The 17,977-nt window shown below is 39.8% G+C and overlaps 2 protein-coding genes across 4 annotated transcripts in view; one reads left to right on the forward strand and one right to left on the reverse strand.

Annotated features, from left to right (window-relative positions):
- The window catches only part of LOC145508724 (uncharacterized), an 885,448-nt gene that overhangs the window by 593,752 nt on the left and 273,719 nt on the right, over window positions 1–17,977 (forward strand). The window lies entirely within an intron of this gene.
- On the reverse strand, window positions 141–13,295 carry NMUR2 (neuromedin U receptor 2). Its single transcript, XM_081495974.1, has 4 exons — window positions 12,454–13,295; window positions 6,383–6,467; window positions 4,092–4,217; window positions 141–436 (listed from the first exon to the last, which is right to left on the reverse strand). Exons 1-4 carry the CDS (start codon window positions 13,168–13,170, stop codon window positions 141–143), a joined length of 1,224 nt encoding a protein of 407 aa, XP_081352100.1. The 5' UTR covers window positions 13,171–13,295.

Consider the following 17,977-nt stretch of genomic DNA (forward strand, 5'->3'; position numbering starts at 1 on the left):
ATTTTCACATTTGTTGGGGAAAAAACTAGAATTGGATATGTAAGTTCCAAGAGTCATTTTACCTCCTTAATATCATATAAGGATGCATAAATTATGGCCTATCCCCCCACCCCTCCAGAGTACAGAACCACACAGGGATGTCAACTCTTGGAGAGTTCCTTTCTCGGTGCCTGTCCAGTACAGAGGGCTATGGGAAGGTGAGAGCTGAAGACGGACAGCTGACAAGGGAACTGGGGACCTGCATCCTCAGTCAGCTCCACAAGGGGGCATTCTGTCAGGAGGATGTTCCGCTGCACAGATGGCCCCAGTGGGTGGTTATGGGGGTGCTGCTGTTGGCAGGAAGGAGGGATCACGGTCCGGAATGCTGCTCGGAAGCGGCGAGAGAGCAGGTTGTAGATAATGGGGTTGACCGCTGAGCTCAGGTAGAAGAAGACACCTGGAACGCAGAGGATTAAGAGACAGGCTGAGGGGAAGCTGAGGGGGGAGGCACCACACGCAGACGCGTGAATGTTTAATAAAGCTCTCACACGCCTTTGACTGCCTCTTTTGGAAGTGATGATATATACAAGACTCTGAGAATACAAAATGCTCTGAACACATCTACCACCTGTGTACTTTAGGAACCAAACCTAGAAAGATTAAAGAGTCTTGGAAAAATTTAAACTGGCATGGGATCTCTCTGAGATGTTCAGCAACTTCCTTTGATCCCCACTTGTTTAATTAAAGAACAAGTTCCCATAGCATTAACGAGAGATGCTCAAGTATCAGAGGAAAGAGATGTTTTTATTTTATGCTTCAGTCTATCATTTGAAACTGCAAGTAATGGAGGAATAGTAAATCAGTCAAGGCATAATCTCTGGTAAGACTCCTTATGATGCCAAATAACTCTTCAAAGAAGCATTCCCCAGTGTCCTTTCCCTGCCAATTCCTTCCCCTTGATGGCTCTTCCCACCTTATTTCCAACCTTAATGAATTCTTGTATTGCTTTCCATTTGTTTTATCCACCAAATGCCTTACACACTGCCATTTTCTTGGTTGATATACACTTTTCATTTATTACCACATCCTATTTTATTTCCTCAAGGCCCCTGGGAGCCTAAAGAATCAGAGGACTTAAGTTTCTGATCTTGGCCCTTGCTTATTCTGTGACCCTGTACAGAACTGGCACTTCAATTTCTTGTTCTCTGTAAAATGGAGATGATAATACCATTTTAACCCACCTCCCTGCATTATTGTGAGTATAAAGCTGAGGTACTATCCACAGAAGGGTTGAGAATAAGAATATAAAACAAGTGATAGCTGCTATGCTCAACACATTCATTGTCGTTCTCATTTATATAGCTCAGGACGCATAGAGGGCCATTTGCCGGTGGACAGAACTGGGCACAGAGGAGTGTCATTGTTTAGTCGCAAAGTCCTGTCTGACTCTTTTGCGACTGTGTGGACTATAGCCCACCAGTCTCCCCTGTCCATTGGATTTTCCAGGCAAAAATACTGGAGTGGGTTGCCATGCCCTCCTCCATAGGATCTTCCTGACCCAGAGATCTAACCCAAGTTTCCTGCATTGCAGGGAATTGTTTACCACTGAGCCATCTAGGAAACCCAGGGAGGAAGGTCTGCAGACTTGCGGGGGAGGGGGATGCATTTCTGTACACTGTTAATTTGTTCAATAAAGAAATACTGATTGAACTTTTATTATGTGACTTTGAGGCACACTGGAAGATAGTGGATTTAGACTTTGTTCTCCAAGGATTTAGGATAGTATTACAGAGATGAGATTTATGCCTGATTTCAGTAATTAACAAGAGGATGATACCTAACAATATCTGTTAAGAAAAGAGCAAGGTATGTGATACTAACAGTCATGTTATGGAAATTCACATAAGCACAAGAACTCTAATGATCATGACAAGTCTAATGGGGGTGACTGGACTCTAACCAGACCATGAAATGGGTAGGAGACATTGGGGAAGAGAGGAGGGGGTCTCAAGAGAGGAGTGGAAGAGAGGTAGAAGGCACAGCATGCACCAGTGTACTGAGACGGGAACAGTTATTATGCAAGAGTAATGCACGGTGTGCAGAAACCCCTAATTCACCAACTTGGAGAGTATATGGTTTATGAATTGAAAATACTATAATCTGAGGGTCTGAAGGCAAGTTGGGGGCGTTTTGGGCACAGCATTTAAGAGGTTTAGATATCATCTGGTTGGTAGGGTCGGGGAGGGAAGAATTATGTGTTAATAGGAAAATGTTATTGCGTTGTAAATGCCACAACTTGGGAATCTTAAAATGGTTGTCTTGATGCCTCTGGAGAAGTGTAGTCTACTAGTGAAGCCTCATGTGATCTTGCGTGTTTTCCAATTTTTTTAAAAAGAATAATTTATTTAAAACACTTTTTATTGAAGTATAGTTGATTTGCAATGTTGTGTTGGTTTTGGTTATACAGCGAAGTGAGTCAATTATGCATATACATATATCCTTTTTTAAAAATTGTATTCCCATATACACCTATACAGAGTATTTAATAGAATCCCTGTGCTACACAGTAGGTCTTTATTAGTTATCTATTATATATATAGTAGTGTGTATATTATTTAAACACTTCCATTTCTCAGACAAACCACAAAGATCAGAGCTACAAACATGTTTGAGATATTCAGAATAATAAATAGTTTAACACGGAGGAAGGTCCTAATGTCCAGTTATAAGCTGTACACAAGCCCTGCTGAATAAAAAAAAAAAAAAATGGTGGTAGAAAACAGATAATATATATGGTATTCAGTATACATATGACTGTTATTGCTCTGTGTATATCTGGACTTTAATTTTTACAAATTGCTCTTATCTTTTCTCCATAATGATGTCTCTGTCTTTGATAAAGAGCTTGTAGACCCAGCCAGTGACTTAGCAGAGGCAGAGGGATAAAAGTGGTCTGAACTTAAGGCTAACAGTTACACTAACTGAGAAAGAAAGACTTGGGGGACCATCCTTCCCTCCATTTGAGAGGAAGGAACCCTGAACTTGAACTTAGGTGACTCAAGCCTGAGTCTTAATTTTACTATTTGCCCATTATTTTGGACAAGTCATTTCTTCTTTGTAGAACTGTTTATTTAACAATAAAATGTTGATGATAATGTTTACTTTATAAACTTGTGATAGTCATAGAAAGATATACTATAATTTAAAAAGTTCTTTAATAGCTATTATTTTATTTGGTTCTCACCATCAGCCTGTGGGCTTTCCAGGTGGCACTAGTGGTTAAGAACCCACCTGTCAATGCAGGAAATGTAAGAGATGCGGTTCGATCCCTAGATTGGGAAGATACCCTGGAGTAGGAAATGGCAACCCACTCCAGTTTTCTTACCTGGAAAATTCCATGGACAGAGGAGCCTGAAAGGCTACAGTCCATGGGGTTTCAAAGAGTTGGACATGACTGAAGTGACTTAGCATGCATCAGCCTGTGGTGTGTATAGAACAGACATTATTACCATATTATAGTTGAGGAAACTTGGGAAAGAAGGAATCCATGTTTTGCAAATTGCTAAGAATATTAATGGTACTGAGATGCAAATCAAGGCCCTCCGATTCAGCAACCTTTCCACCACTCTCCACCAGTCTATGATGTCCTTAATGAGCAGCATTAAAGTGGCCTAAAAGCAGAACTTGACGTCCCATGAATGCCCTTTGGCTGGCTTTTATGAAGATGTAACACTTGCTGAAGACAATACCGGATTTCAGGGACATGTATGTTTAATAAATAAAAACCAATTAAGTCCCATGGCCATTGGCAGAAAAACCAAAGGAATCATTCCTTAGACCATTTTCCTGCTGTGATCATCATGTTTACAGTTGAGGGTTTTCATAAAATAGTGTCTAAAGTAGTAACATGGTATATTTCTTTTGAGCCAGTAACCTACTTAATCAATATTTAAATACAATAAAAATCAAGTGTCTTCATTATATGTATATATGCCTGGCAAATCTCCATGATAAATTGGTATATACAGATAGAACCTACTTGCTCTAAGCAAGATGAAAAAGCTACAAGTAGCTGAACACTTGTGATTCACCCAAAGGATCTGCACTTTTACCTGACACCACATGGATGAGATTGAACACAGCAGCCAGGGGTTCAGTCCACTCCTCCACAAAGCTGAAGAAGAGCCGATCAGCGTGGAATGGGGCCCAGCAGATAGCAAACACTAAGACCAAGACAACTGGAAAAGGAGGATGAAGGGGAGAGCAGAAGGCAGTCAAAGCAAGAAGAGGTATACTACTCCCTCCGAGTTCCTGCTAGCATTTGCCCTTCATCTTTGTTAAGTTATACTTCCTAAAGGTCACTAGATCCTACAGAACTTCTACACAGAATATGTAAACATAAGAAAGAATTCTATAGGATTGAGAATCAGTTTCCCAAATGGTTGTACAAGATTTCTTGTATAATGTAAGTTTCCTTTAAGGTGTTAAAATAGCATTGAATGTATTCAAACTTCTGAAAACATTCTACTGTGGAACATAAATTATTTGCCAGTAGACTGTTGTAACCACATACACTGGATATATAAGTAAAATGATTGTGCTCAAGCAAGTCAGTGTTCTTGGAAGTTATAGATTAATAAACTATGAAGTGCAGTATGAATTTATATTGTTAGTCTAGAAAAAATAGAAGCTTTTATGATTTTAATCATTTAAAATTCTGCAAGAAGTCAGGGAAAAGAGAAAGACTGAACAACCATGAACATACTATAAGCATCTCTGGATTGGAATGGGGATGTGTCTGTTATAAATTGCTAGGGCACAGAATTCCTTCCAGTTGCTTTATGTTTGTTTTTACTTTTTGTTTTTAAATCATTACAGATTCACAGGAAGTTGCACCTTCTAGTTTCTTACTTTCAGTTCCCCAGACAGAGATTGGTGCTACCAGAGTTTCTCTATAGGGTATTTAATCTCCACGAATATAAATATGTATGTTTTTTCTTCTCTCCTGGAGTTGTAAAATACTTTTCCTTCTTTTTCTTTTGAGATCTACTTCAAAATAATCTTGTAGGGGCTAAAGGAGAGATAGAAATGTAGAGGAAGCAAGATTAGCTATGCATTGATAACTTTTAAAGCTGGATGATGGGTACTTTGGTGTTCACTTTACAGTTCTCTGAACCCATGAGCACATTTGATGTTTTTCATAGTAAACAGTACATATGTTTTCCACTGGCACTAAACATACTCAGAGTAAGTTGTCTGCCTGCTTTTTGTGGTTTCAGGACTGCTTGGAAGATTCTTCTGAATTTACCCTTGAAGAAAATGTCCCTAATCTGCTTACTACTGTCTACAATTTCCTCTAGTTAAAAATTTTAATTCCTGTTAAAATTAAACCCTCTGCTTGCAAAAAGCAAAGGGTTCACGGTATATTTTATCATTGTAACGTTAATGTGAGTACACTTCAAGTCTCTTAGTGAAAGATTATGTTCAAAAAGGAAGGGAGAGAAATACTGAAGGGACTAGATTGCTTGGTAGAGAAAGTCAGGTGCTAACAGGTGGTAAAAAATTTCCAAGAAGATGATTAGTAGAGCTGAAAAGACATATTTTAGTGACCTCACAGGTTTTATTGTTGTTGTTCATATACATCACATAGTTGCAGTGAATGTTTCGTATGCATATTATCCTGGAAGATTTTTTTTTCTTCTAAACCTCACATTTTGAGTTGGAAAGTTGATCACAAACCTCCTTTCTCTAATTGATCAGTATCTTGTTAGACTAGTGCTGGATCTTGTATTTTTATAACATTCTTTTGAGAGAGTGTGGATCAATACCTGGATTTTGTCTTAAAATCTTATCTATATAAAAGAGTGTACTGTTTATATAAAATCATGCAATGTCATAGGAGGAATGACTGCTTAAAATATTCTTAACCAGCTGTTCTTATTCTGGAAGTAAAAGATTTCACGAAGTCCAAACTTGGTATTAGAGGGTTTTGTGATCCCCTGAAATGGACTATCAAACATTTGATGGATGTTAATTTACATATTTTCTGAGTGGAAAACTCACTGTTTCCATAATACTTATAAAGAAACTCATAATGCAAAATAGGTTAAGAACCACCTGCTCATTTTAAAAGGGAAAAGAGATACTTGAAGGCTCTGAGAGTGGATATGATTTACCAAAAACTGAACAGAGTGTATTATAATGGATGCAGTTTAGTGTGTTTTTCTGAGGTCTTTAAAACAGAACAAAATAGGCAGGCCCTAGATGCTTGAGTAAGCCATGGAAGAACAGGACATGATATTTTGCTTGAAGAGAATTTTGATCTGATATCAGCAACACTTAATCATACCAAATATAACTGCTTTGCTTTAACAAACAAATAATTACAAAATAGAGGACTCACACAGCATTTTAGTGACTGATTTTCTGGATGGTCTTTGAATATTTGCAGTCACTTTATCTGCCTCAAGTTGTTGGTCTTTCTTCAGCTGCAAGGGAAATGCAAAGAGATATAAAGAAAGGGAAACAGTTTTTCCTCCCATTAAGATCTAAGAAGTATGAGTCTAACACTCATTTTGCAAGCTAAAAAACAAAACAAAACAAAACTAAGAGAAGTGTAAAGTGAAAGTGAAAGTGGCTCAGTCATGTTTCTTTACAACCCCATGGACTGTAGCCTGCCAGGCTCCTCTGTCCATGGAATTCTCCAGGCCAAAATACTGGAGTGGGTAGCCTATTCCTTCTCCAGGGGATCTTCCCAACTAGGGCTGGAACCCCGGTCTCCCTCATTGCAGGTGGATTCTTTACTGTCTGAGCCACCAGGGCAGTCCAAGAATACTGGAGTGGGCAGCCTATCCCTTCCTTCTCTAGAGAATCTTCCCGACCCAGGAATCGAATTGGGTCTCCTGCATTGCAGGGGGATTCTTTACCAGCTGAGCTACCAGGGAAGCCCCCAGAGAAATGTAAGAATTAGCTAAATGTTTAACAATAAGTTGGAGGTGGAACTGGACTCAGGTTACCTAACTCAACTGTATAGATGGTTGTGGCCAAGTTACAGGCAACCATTTGTCCTATGGGCTTCCCTGGTGGCTCAGACGGTAAAGAATCTGCCTGCAATGCAGGAGACCTGGGTTTAATCCCTGGGTCGGAAAGATCCCCTGGAGAAGGGAATAGCAACCCACTCCAGTATTCTTACCTGGAGAATTCTACGGACAGAGAAGCCTGGTGGACTACAGTCCATGGGATCTGTAAGAGTGGGACACGACTGAGTGACTAACACTTTCACTTTCATTAAATCTATGCTATCATGTGAAGGGATTTCCCAGCAAGAATACTGAATTGGGTAACCATTTCTCCAGGGATAGAACCCATGTCTCCTGCATTGGTAGACAGGTTCTTTATCACTGAGCCACCAGGGAAATCCCAGAACCACATTTAGTCTCTATATAATTTAGTTGTCACCCTTCAGTCAGAGTGGTTGGATAATTGAGACCAATGAGATTTCAGATACTTCCTTATACTATTAGGATTGAAAGTTTCATTCCTCTTTTATTGGAACTGCCAGGGAGAGTTGTTTGTTTTTTTCCTCCTCACCATGAGGAATGTGCTTGGAGCCACCAATGGGCTGCTATGCAGATTTCGAGGTTGAAAGCAACACTACAGACAGAAGAGCAAAAAACCAGAAAGAAAGCTAGATCCTTGCTGTCACTGTGTGTCTTACTAGATTAATCTTCCCCAAGAGCCAGCTCTCCTTCTGGATTTTTCAGGTCTATGCTCCATCTTGTATTTAGCCAGACTGAGTTGGAGTTTCCTCTTCACAGTGTGGAAGGTCCTGACAAACTGAGGCCATCAGTGGGAGGAAAATTCAACCTGTTTTATAACCTGTGTAAATTAGGATCAATTGATTGAGTTATAAGGAGACATATTTCAGTTCCAGCTAAAGAAGAAATTAGGGTGGTCTGTGCAACAATGGAACAGATTTAGACTTCTATAAGAATCAGTGACCTTCCTGGGCTGGATGGTGTTTTTACAAAATATTTTAGAGAAGGTATTTAAAATTAAATAAGACTTGGAAGAAAGGATCATTAAAAGTTACCTCCAAAGTTCAACAAATCAATATCCTGTCTATCTAAAAGACAGATATGCTCCTCAAAGTCAGGTAGCTCTCCACGCTACACTACCCTGAAGTATCTGCGTGGATGATTAATAAACCTGGCCATCTTGAATGTATTGGTGTTCTCTACATATTTCTGTGTCTTCAGAAAGTAGAGGACTAAGGTTCCATGAGATTTGACTCTTTGCAGTCATCTAGAACTTGGAAAGAAATAGGGGGAAATATTGTGAAGTTATTAGGAATAAATGAGAAGGAACTAAAGATGATAAGATGTTATTTATATAAGAATAAGGGCTTCCCAGGAATATAAGAGTACAAGAAAAGAATGCAGGTAGAGGTCTTAACTCAATGGCTGGCACATGATACTCAGTAAATTATATATCGTGATCCTGGGAGTTCCCTGGTGGCCTTGTGGTTAGGATTCTTGGGCTTTCACTGCTGTGGTCAGGGTTCAATCCCTGGTCAGGGAACTGAGATCCTGCAAGCCATGTGGTGTGGCCAAAAGAAAAAAAAAAAATCATATAGTGATTCTGATTATTGTCCTGCATTTACTCAAAAGGCATAATACATTTTCATGAAATATTTATTTATAGCCGTGGGGCCACTCATCTGTATGATGGAGTCCCTTCTAGAAATTCTTCTCATGGTACCACTCACCCACAAGCTATACTTGTGTTGACACAAATAAGTATCCAGATACACTGAGAAGAGAAACACTTGTGTTTAAGGTTAGAGCAATAAATCAAACTACAAATCTTTCTAACTCACCTTCAATTAAATCTACTAAAGTTTCTGATTATTTCATACCATTTAAAACATTTGTCCTTATTACAAGATAGTTATTCCATTATTTGATTCCAGTCTATAATCAAGAACAGTGAAAGATTATTAAGATCTATTAGTCACTTCCCTGGGTGCATTCAACAGTTCTCATTAGAAATTTTTCTACTCCAGGGAACAGTTTGCTTAAATCAAACAGCTGGCAAATGGCTCCCACAATCCTTTTAGGAACAGGCTTCTTTTTCAGTGTAGTTTGCACTGAAAAGAAAATTCACGTGTGTATTAATCATTACTTACATTTTGGCTTTCTTAGGTTACAGTGACACAACTATTCAACTAGAAGAAGAGTGAGAAACAGAATATTTATGCATGTTACACATGGTTTCAACAGAATTTGAAGGGGTTTAACATAGCAGAATAGAATCCAAACAATTTGTTTAGCCAGTATTAAATGCTGCATTATTAAATGCTGCATTATTTTTGGTTGAATAATTTCATTTCCCTTCAGATGTTTGACAAAGTATATATTTACCTATTGATTATTTCCACCCACCCCTAAACATTTATTTTAAAATTGAGGTTACAAAAAGAGGAGAGGAAAATTGTCATCACTCTGTAGGAAGTTCGGAAGTCTTGCTACTCCAGTCCTTTTAGCTATGTATGATAAAAGGTGAAGGGAGACATGGTGTTGATTATCAATCAGATAATCCTTATCAGTTGTTTATATTGCTTAAAATCATTTTACCAGTGATTCATTTATATAGCTTGTGATTTCATTTATATAACTTTAGAATACCAAGATATAATTACAGCTTTTGTGTATCTCCACAATCTGAACAAAATCTGTTTATTAAAAAAAAAAAAAAAAAATCAGTCCAATCCTGTTTGCCCTGGCTGAATTCTGCTACTATTCATAATACATCCTCTCCAGTTCAAGCATTAATGCTGCATGCAGGAGATGGGAAGGGACTAGCCCTGGGATTGGCTATTTTCCATCTCCATCATGTTAGAACCATAGAGAGCAGCTCATTGGAGACTTGAGTCCTGGAATGATGAAGCAGCTCTGAGTGGTCAATTTTTAGCACACATATGGCTCCCTTCCTTCTTTCCTGCTCCTGGGATTTCATCAGTCTTGGTTTTCTGTCTTCTGAAGGCATTTGTCCAGACTCAGTCATATCTTTAGACTTGCCATGAGAATCAGTACTCATCAGAGTTGATCAAATCTCTTTAAAACCTTTCAGATCAAAAAGGCCTTCTGAGATAATATTTCCACGTCTCCTATTTTGAAGGTAGAGAAGCTGAAGTCCAACAATAAAGGAAATAATTTTGGCTCATTCATTCATTCATTGAGCTTATAGTCTAGTTGGAGAGGAAGAAGTTAAGGAACCCACAAGTATAGAATTATAAATTGTGATAAATGCAATGATGGGAAATCACTAGGAATCATGAGCACCTACAGGGGAACCAGGCAGTTAGGGAATCAGGGAGAACTTCCTGGAGGAAGTGTGAGTAAAGTATAACTTAAAGCATAAGTGAGAGTTAGAAAGGCAAAATGGATTGTGGTGGTGGGCAGTAGGGATGTTTCTGGCAAAAATACAACAAAAGGTGCAAAGGTCTTGAGACCAATGACACAGACTAGGGTCTACTTTTGACCCTCAGTCTAGAAATCTTTAAATTCCTATAAAAGAGACATTCTAAGCAGATAGTTCCTTTCCCAGTGTCCTCTGGGTAACACCTCATCCTTCCTGAGAAGAGGATGCTGTAAGTTGCACTGCATACACAAAGCACACTAGGGTGGTTTCTTAGCTGTTGTCTGTCACCTAGCTCCTGATAACCAGGGAGCAGTAGATTCATGATAACACAACAAAGTGACACTTAAAGTAATTGTTTGGAAGGGGAAACATGTGTCTCCTATTCAGAGTTAGGTAGTTCCTCCAAATTGGCCTGAGACAAGTGATTGTTCACTGTTAGTAGAGATTGTATTGGTACATTTGGGGTGGATATTTCTCACAGGGCTCATGGAATCATGCAGAAGTCCTTTCCCCACAGTGCGATGCACAGGGCTTGCTAAAGACATGGTGACTGTGAGCTAGTCTGGTTTGACACATGTCTCTGGAATTACAGGGGCCAGTCCACCAGGAGGAGACTGGCACAGTTCTCTGCCTGATTAGATTTACTCCTGGGTACTTAAAATCTGTTCTTCCTCCTTGGACTTTGCCATTCACTTTAGGCACAGTATTTATGTGAAAGGACCACCTGTGGGACACTCATTTTTGACACACAACTTTCTCAGAGATGCACTGAGATGGGAGTATATTAATTATCCCATAATACATGGTACCAGAGCCATCTTACCACGTAGGATATGAATGTGATGCCTGCTTTGTTTTCCTTTCATTTATAACTTACGTTGCTCCCACTCAAAGATTTCCTTTTCCTTTTGTTAAGGAACTACAGACTGTTAGAGCGATCAGGAGTGCTAATACATAAGATCTGACGTTAACTTCTCATTTTATAAATACAAAAACTAATTCCAGGAGAGAATTGTGTGACATTACTTAAAGGCATCTTATATGTGAGCTTCATACCTGGGAGTCTAAATGGTCTCATGACTATTTCCTACATAACTACCTCCTTAAATGGGTATAAAACAGTCATGTTTAGTTTTCCTCTCTGTGATTTTGGATGCAGAATATACCAGGAAAGGAATCATATAGACTCACTTCTCCTTTCCTTAAAAACAAAACAACAGTTTCAGATAATTTAGATCCAGAAAAAAAGAAAAAAAAATCAGTTTATCACCATGAGCACATGAAGGTAAACTCTAATTATAAAATGTTGCAAACTAAGTAATAATATTCTATTAATTCCAGCTATATCTCATTCACACTGTCTTCTAATCTATTTTAGGCACTCTGCTTACCTCTTTGTCCTTCAAACTCCACTTGTTCAAAACAAGTCCAGGTTGATCTCACTGAGGCCATATTTTTACATTTTAATATGATATTTCCACGAAAGGATCAAAGCAACCACCACAAGGAAGTGTCTGACTTTAAAACTATATATCTGTCTTGGAGTATAAACTACACAGGGATAGTTTATTTTATATTCAGACCAAGGTGGTGCAGAGGAAAATTTCAATGCAGGCAAAGCAGGTGAGGGCAGGAAAGAGACCACAGGATATGAAACAGTCTCTCCAGGGGTGGCTGCCTTGTCCTATTTAAAATGAAGCTCTATCCCAGACCTCCTGAATCAGACTTCGCTGTAGGAAGGGACTCACACATCAGTTCCCATGGTAGAGTTTCAAGGTGATTTGTAGGAATACCTAGGTTTGAGAACTACAGTTACAGAGGGAAGAATGATGGAAGGTGAGTTAAAGGAAATGATTTATAGCTGTGGTTACTGTCTGTCCAACTGAAAGCCGGTCTGTTAACTTCTGAGTTTCCCCTCTGAGTTCACTCTATTTTTCTCTAAGGTCCCTTCCGTTTCTGAATTTCTCCAGTTCTAAGTGTTTCTCTGAACTTTGAGTCAGAGAAAAGAGAAGGAACACCGCCCTAAGGGTTGCAGCCAGCTTAGATACTCACCTTGAGCCCCATGAGGTAGTAGAGGACACTGATGACCGTCATGGGGAGGATGTAGAAGAGGAAGGAGGTGACCTGGATAATGAAATTATAGATCCACATGGGCTTGATGATCGTACAGGTGGCAGAGCCTGGGATGAAGGACCCGTTGGGGAAGTAGTGGAGCTTGATGCCATGGATGCTGGTGTTGGGCAGAGAGAAGAGAACAGAGAGGCCCCAGACGATGCCAAGGATGCGGAGGGCCCTGCGCCGGGTGCTCTCCAGTTTGGCGCGGAACGGGTGGAGGATAGCCACGTAGCGCTCCACGCTGACGGTGGTGACGCTGAGGATGGAGGCGAAGCACACGGTCTCGAAGAGGGCCGTCTTGAAGTAGCAGCCCACAGGCCCAAACAGGAAGGGGTAGTTGCGCCACATCTCATAGACTTCCAGGGGCATCCCGAGAAGCAGGACTAGGAGGTCGGAGACAGCCAAGCTGAAGAGGTAGTAATTGGTGGGGGTCTTCATCGTCTGGTGCCGAAGAATCACCAGGCACACCAGGAGATTACCAACGACCCCCACCACAAAAATCAGAGCATACACCGCAGTCACCGGGAGGAAGAGGTGGCTGCGACGAGGCCCGCAGAGCAAAGCTAGGTAGTCATCCGTGTTGTTCAGGTATTTCTTGAAGGGATCTTCCAGTTCCTGTTGGTAGATCCAGGAAACATTCTCATGTTTTTCCATCACTGCTATTAAAATGCAAGACCTGAGCCTCCTCAGGAATGAGCTCGTCCCAAGCTGAGCCAGAAAGTAAAAAGAAAGCAGGCAGGAAAGCACAGGCTTGGGGAAGGAGGCCCCGAGAGAGCTAGTGCTTCAGAAACTGCTCAGACCTCGGATCCCTTTTAAAGAACCCCCGAGACAGAAGCCCCGCCCCTTCGCGGGCTGTGGGCCAATGTACTTGTCAGACGTTCAGTAAGAGGACAGCTGGGTGGGGCGTGCTGGTTTCCTGAGCAGGGAGCTGGAGAGGAGGGGAGACGTTTCTCTGAATTGGAAGGAGCTGGGAAAGCAGAACTGTCACAAACGGTGGCACTAAGTTAGGTAAAGTGTGGGCACTCAGAGCAGTGCATTCTGCAAAGTTGTGGGAATCTGGGTGGAAATACAAATTGAGGTTGCAAGGTCGTGCGTAGAAAAGTACAAATCTCCATTGATCCCCATCACCTGTACAGCATAACAAAAATGGGAGATCAATAGATTGCTCAAGTATCTTGTTCCATTGAAAATTCAGGGCTCCTGGGGGAAAGTGTGATCAGTATGCCTTTTTGGTTCTGATTGCCTCCATGATAGAATCCAACACCTGCTCATCACCTAGCCCTGTCTGCTGTCTGACACTTCACTTTTGACAGTACCTTGCTGAAGCAAAAGGCAGTAGGATTTAGAATCAGGCACACCTGTAAGAAATTCTGTAAAACTTTGGGAAAGTAACTCAAACTCTCAGATCCACATTTTTTTTAATCTGTAAACTGGAGAGTCGTGTTATTGTATTCAATAAATACTTCTTGAGGATTTACTGTGTACCAAGAAGTATTCTAGGCTTTGAAGAAACATCAGTGAACAAACAAGACCAAGTCTCTGCCTATGTGAACTTTTCTTCTAGTAGAGATTTCTGAAAATGTCCAAGCAAACTAATGAATTAAGAGAGTTGCAGATCATAATCTGTGCTGTGAAGAAAAGGGACCATACTAACATAAGGCTACAGGTATCATTTTTTTAATCAAGAATGGTTAAAGAAGACTTATCTCAGATGTCATTTGGGCTGAGTTCTGACTGATGAAAAGTCAATCACAAAAGAGCTAAGGGAAGTGTATTCCCAGAAAAAATAATAGCAAGTACAAAGGTCTTGAGGCAGTAACAAGCTTGATGTGTTTCAGAAACATCAAGAAGGCCAGTACAGCTGGAACTTAATGAGTGGACAGGAGAATATGAGAGTTGAGATTGAAATGACTGGAAGGGACCAGATTATATACATATTTCTAGGATCTGATAATAAGTCTGGATCTTATTTAAACTGCAGGGACTTTGGATGTGCTTCAAGCCGCAGAGAAATCTTTGGATGGTTTTGAGCAGGAGGGTTGCTCCTGGGGGCAATAATTCCCTTATGTCTCTGGACTGTTCTTGCCCATGGATTGAACAGGTTTCCATATTATGGGTAAGAAAATAGAAGTGCAGAATGAATTCACAGTGTACCTCTATCAACAGAGATAAATCTGAACAAGCACAAGGCTACTCTCTGTAGCTATGGGTCAAAATAAAATACATGGCGTTTGTCTAGGGGTGATAGTGGGCAATGACAAATATGCTATTAGAGGCTGGAAGGATCCATGGGGGGTGGGGGACTGATAATTTGTTCTTTAGTTTACAGGTATCTGGAACAGGAGGAGACACATGCAGATCTGATGGATAGAAAACCATGTACCACTCAGAGTTCCTGAACTTTTACAGTTGTGTCTGAATAGGAGTAGAAATCAGGAGGCCAAGGGGATGTGATGTGGGGATACAAGTGGCATCTATGTAAAGCTTTCAAAAAAATGTGATAGGTAATATTTATTGAGCACTTATTCTTCCTAGGCACTAATGTGAACATTATGTACACACATGGTTTTCTCTCCATCAGATCTATATGTGGCTCCTTTCGTTTCAGAGACCTATAAATTAAAGGACAACTTATCAGCCTCCCCTATGGATTCTTCCAGCCTCTAATTACATCTTTCTCATTGCCACCATCTCATCCTTAAACTAATGCAATGCATTTAAAAAAAATTTTTTTATTGAAGTATAGTTGATTTTCAATGTTGTCTTAATTTCTGCTCTATAGCACAGTGACTCAGTTATACATTTATATCTATATATTCTTTTTAAAATATTATGGTTCATTATAGGATATTGAATATAGTTCTGTGTTATACAGGAGGACCTTGTTGTGTATCCATTTTGCATATAAAATCTTACATTTGCTAACCCCAAACTCCCACTCCATCCCTCCACAAACCCCCACCCCTTTGGCAATCACTAGTCTGTTCCCTATGTCCATGATTCTGTTTATGTTTCATAGATAGGTTCATTTGTGTCCTAATTTGGACTCCACATTTAAGTGGTATCGTATGCTATTTGTTTTTCTCTTTCTGATTTACTTCACTTAGTATGATAATCTCTAGTTGCATCCATGCTGCTACAGACGGCATTATTTCATTATTTTTTATGGAGTAGTATTCCCTTATATACATGGACCAAATCTTCTTTATGTTGATAGACATTTAGGTTGTTTCTATGTATTCACTACTGTAAATAGTGTTGGGTGCATGCATGTTTTTGAATTATAATTTTGTTCAAACATATGCCCAGGAGCAGGATTGCTGCATCGCATGGTAATTCTATTTTTAGTTTTCTGAGGAACCTCCATACTGTTTTCCACAGTGACTGCACCAACTTACATTCCCACCAATAGCGTTGGAAGGTTCCAATTTTTCCACACCTCTTCCAGCATTGGTTCTTTGGTAGCTCATTGTAGTTTTTATTTAATGCCATGTATTTTAGAGTTTTTGTTACAGCAGTGCTCTGTTTCCACATCCAGTTTTGAGTCAATAAATTGGATTACATTATGCTGCAGTAACAAACAACATAAACTCTCAGTAACTTTAAACAGGATAAGGAAGCTGTGGTACATATACACAATGGAATATTACTCAGCCATTAAAAAAAATACATTTGAACCGGTTCTACTGAGATGGATGAAACTGGAGCCCATTATACAGAGTGAAGTAAGCCAGAAAGAAAAACAACAATACAGTATACTAATGCATATATATGGAATCTGAAAGATGGTAACGATAACCCTATATGCGGGACAGAATGAGAGACACAGATGCATGGAACAATTTTATGGACTCTGAGGGAGAAGGTGAGGGTGGGCCGTTCTGGGAGAATGGCATTGAGACATGTGTATTGTCATATGTGAAACAGAGCACCATTCCATGTTCGATGCATGTGACAAGGGCTCGGGGCCGGGGCAGTGGGATGATCCAGAGGGATGGGAGGGGGAGGGAGGTGGGTGGGGGGTTCGGGAAGGGGAACACATGTAAACCCATGGCTGATTCTTGTCAATGTATGGCAAAAACTATTACAATATTGTAAAGTAATTAGCCCCCAAGTAAAATAAATAAATTTATTAAAAAAAAAAAAAAAAGAAAAGCTTATTTCTTTTTTGTGCTATGCATTGATTGGGGCTGGGGGAAAAAAGCTTTATAAATACTCTCTCCATCCAGGATAATATGGGAAAGTCTACCATTCAAAACACAGTGATAAGACTGTTGGGAAGACCTGACATGAGGGTGCAGCTTCTCAGTCCCATCCTTCTGGGGGACTTTTCTTCATCCTTTAACATCTAGTAGTACTCTGGATATTGAGAATGTACTCAGAAAGTGGATTATAAATAAAGAGGTGTTGTAGAAACTAGATTGTCTATGAAGCAATCATACTTGATGAAGGAGTAATTAGGAAAATTGTCACCATCTTATAAGAAAGTGTTTCTGTTACAGATGTGAGCAATTTGAACACATTTCTCAGAGACTCTGGAGTGAGAACAGAAGCTTGGTTTAGAAAGAGGCATAACATTCCCATTTTTTAACTTCGGCATCCTCATGGGTCAGGAAACGCTCATGACCTTGGATAATACTGACAAAAATGTAGTGTGTAAAACAAGGAAGGTTATCATCAATTCTGTTGCACACTAATTAGGCCAGACCAAGAGTATTGGCTCTAGTCTTGACTCCTGTTCTTAAAGAGGGACTTAATAAGTTGACATTGTTTACTGAGGACAACTGGAATGGTAGAGGGATTTGGAATTACTGTTCTAGGAAACAGGAAGCCTGGCTTAGACATTATTCCTGTCTTCAACTATTTAAAAGTGTACATTTTTAATGGAAGAAGAATTTGATTTATCATAATTCACTTCCTGGGGCAGAACTGAGAGCAATAACTTGTCAATATAAAGAGGAAGATTTTGAGCATTTGGAGTAGATTATGATGGCAATGGATCACCCATGTCACTAAAGTCACTCAACTAAGACTGACTGGCCATCTGTTAATATTTTGTCAGGTTATGCCAGTTAGTATTAGTGTACCTTTAAGATTCCTGAAGACAGTCGTATTGTGCTGCATATGTGCTATTGCTTACTCAGTATCTCCTCTTGGTATCCAATGTGCACCTCAAAGCTAACATGTCTAAAACCAAGTTTATGCATCATCTTCCCCCTTGAAAAAGTGCTTCTCCTATATTCTCTGTTCAGTGAGTGAATTACCATGTGCTTAGCTGTCCAAGCTAGAGAGATGTGTATTATACTCACTCTGCCCTCTCATTTACCTACTATCATCTGGTTTATATGCAAATCTTTCCTGTCCATTATACCTTTCTATCTCAAATATATATGCATGTCAATATATGTATATATATATGTACACACACATGTATATGTGTATATATATCATCCACTGTTCT

The sequence above is a fragment of the Giraffa tippelskirchi genome, chromosome 6, assembly GCF_054371585.1.
Source record: "Giraffa tippelskirchi isolate mGirTip1 chromosome 6, T2T-mGirTip1v1.2.pri, whole genome shotgun sequence".
NCBI classification, from domain to species: Eukaryota; Metazoa; Chordata; class Mammalia; order Artiodactyla; family Giraffidae; genus Giraffa; species Giraffa tippelskirchi.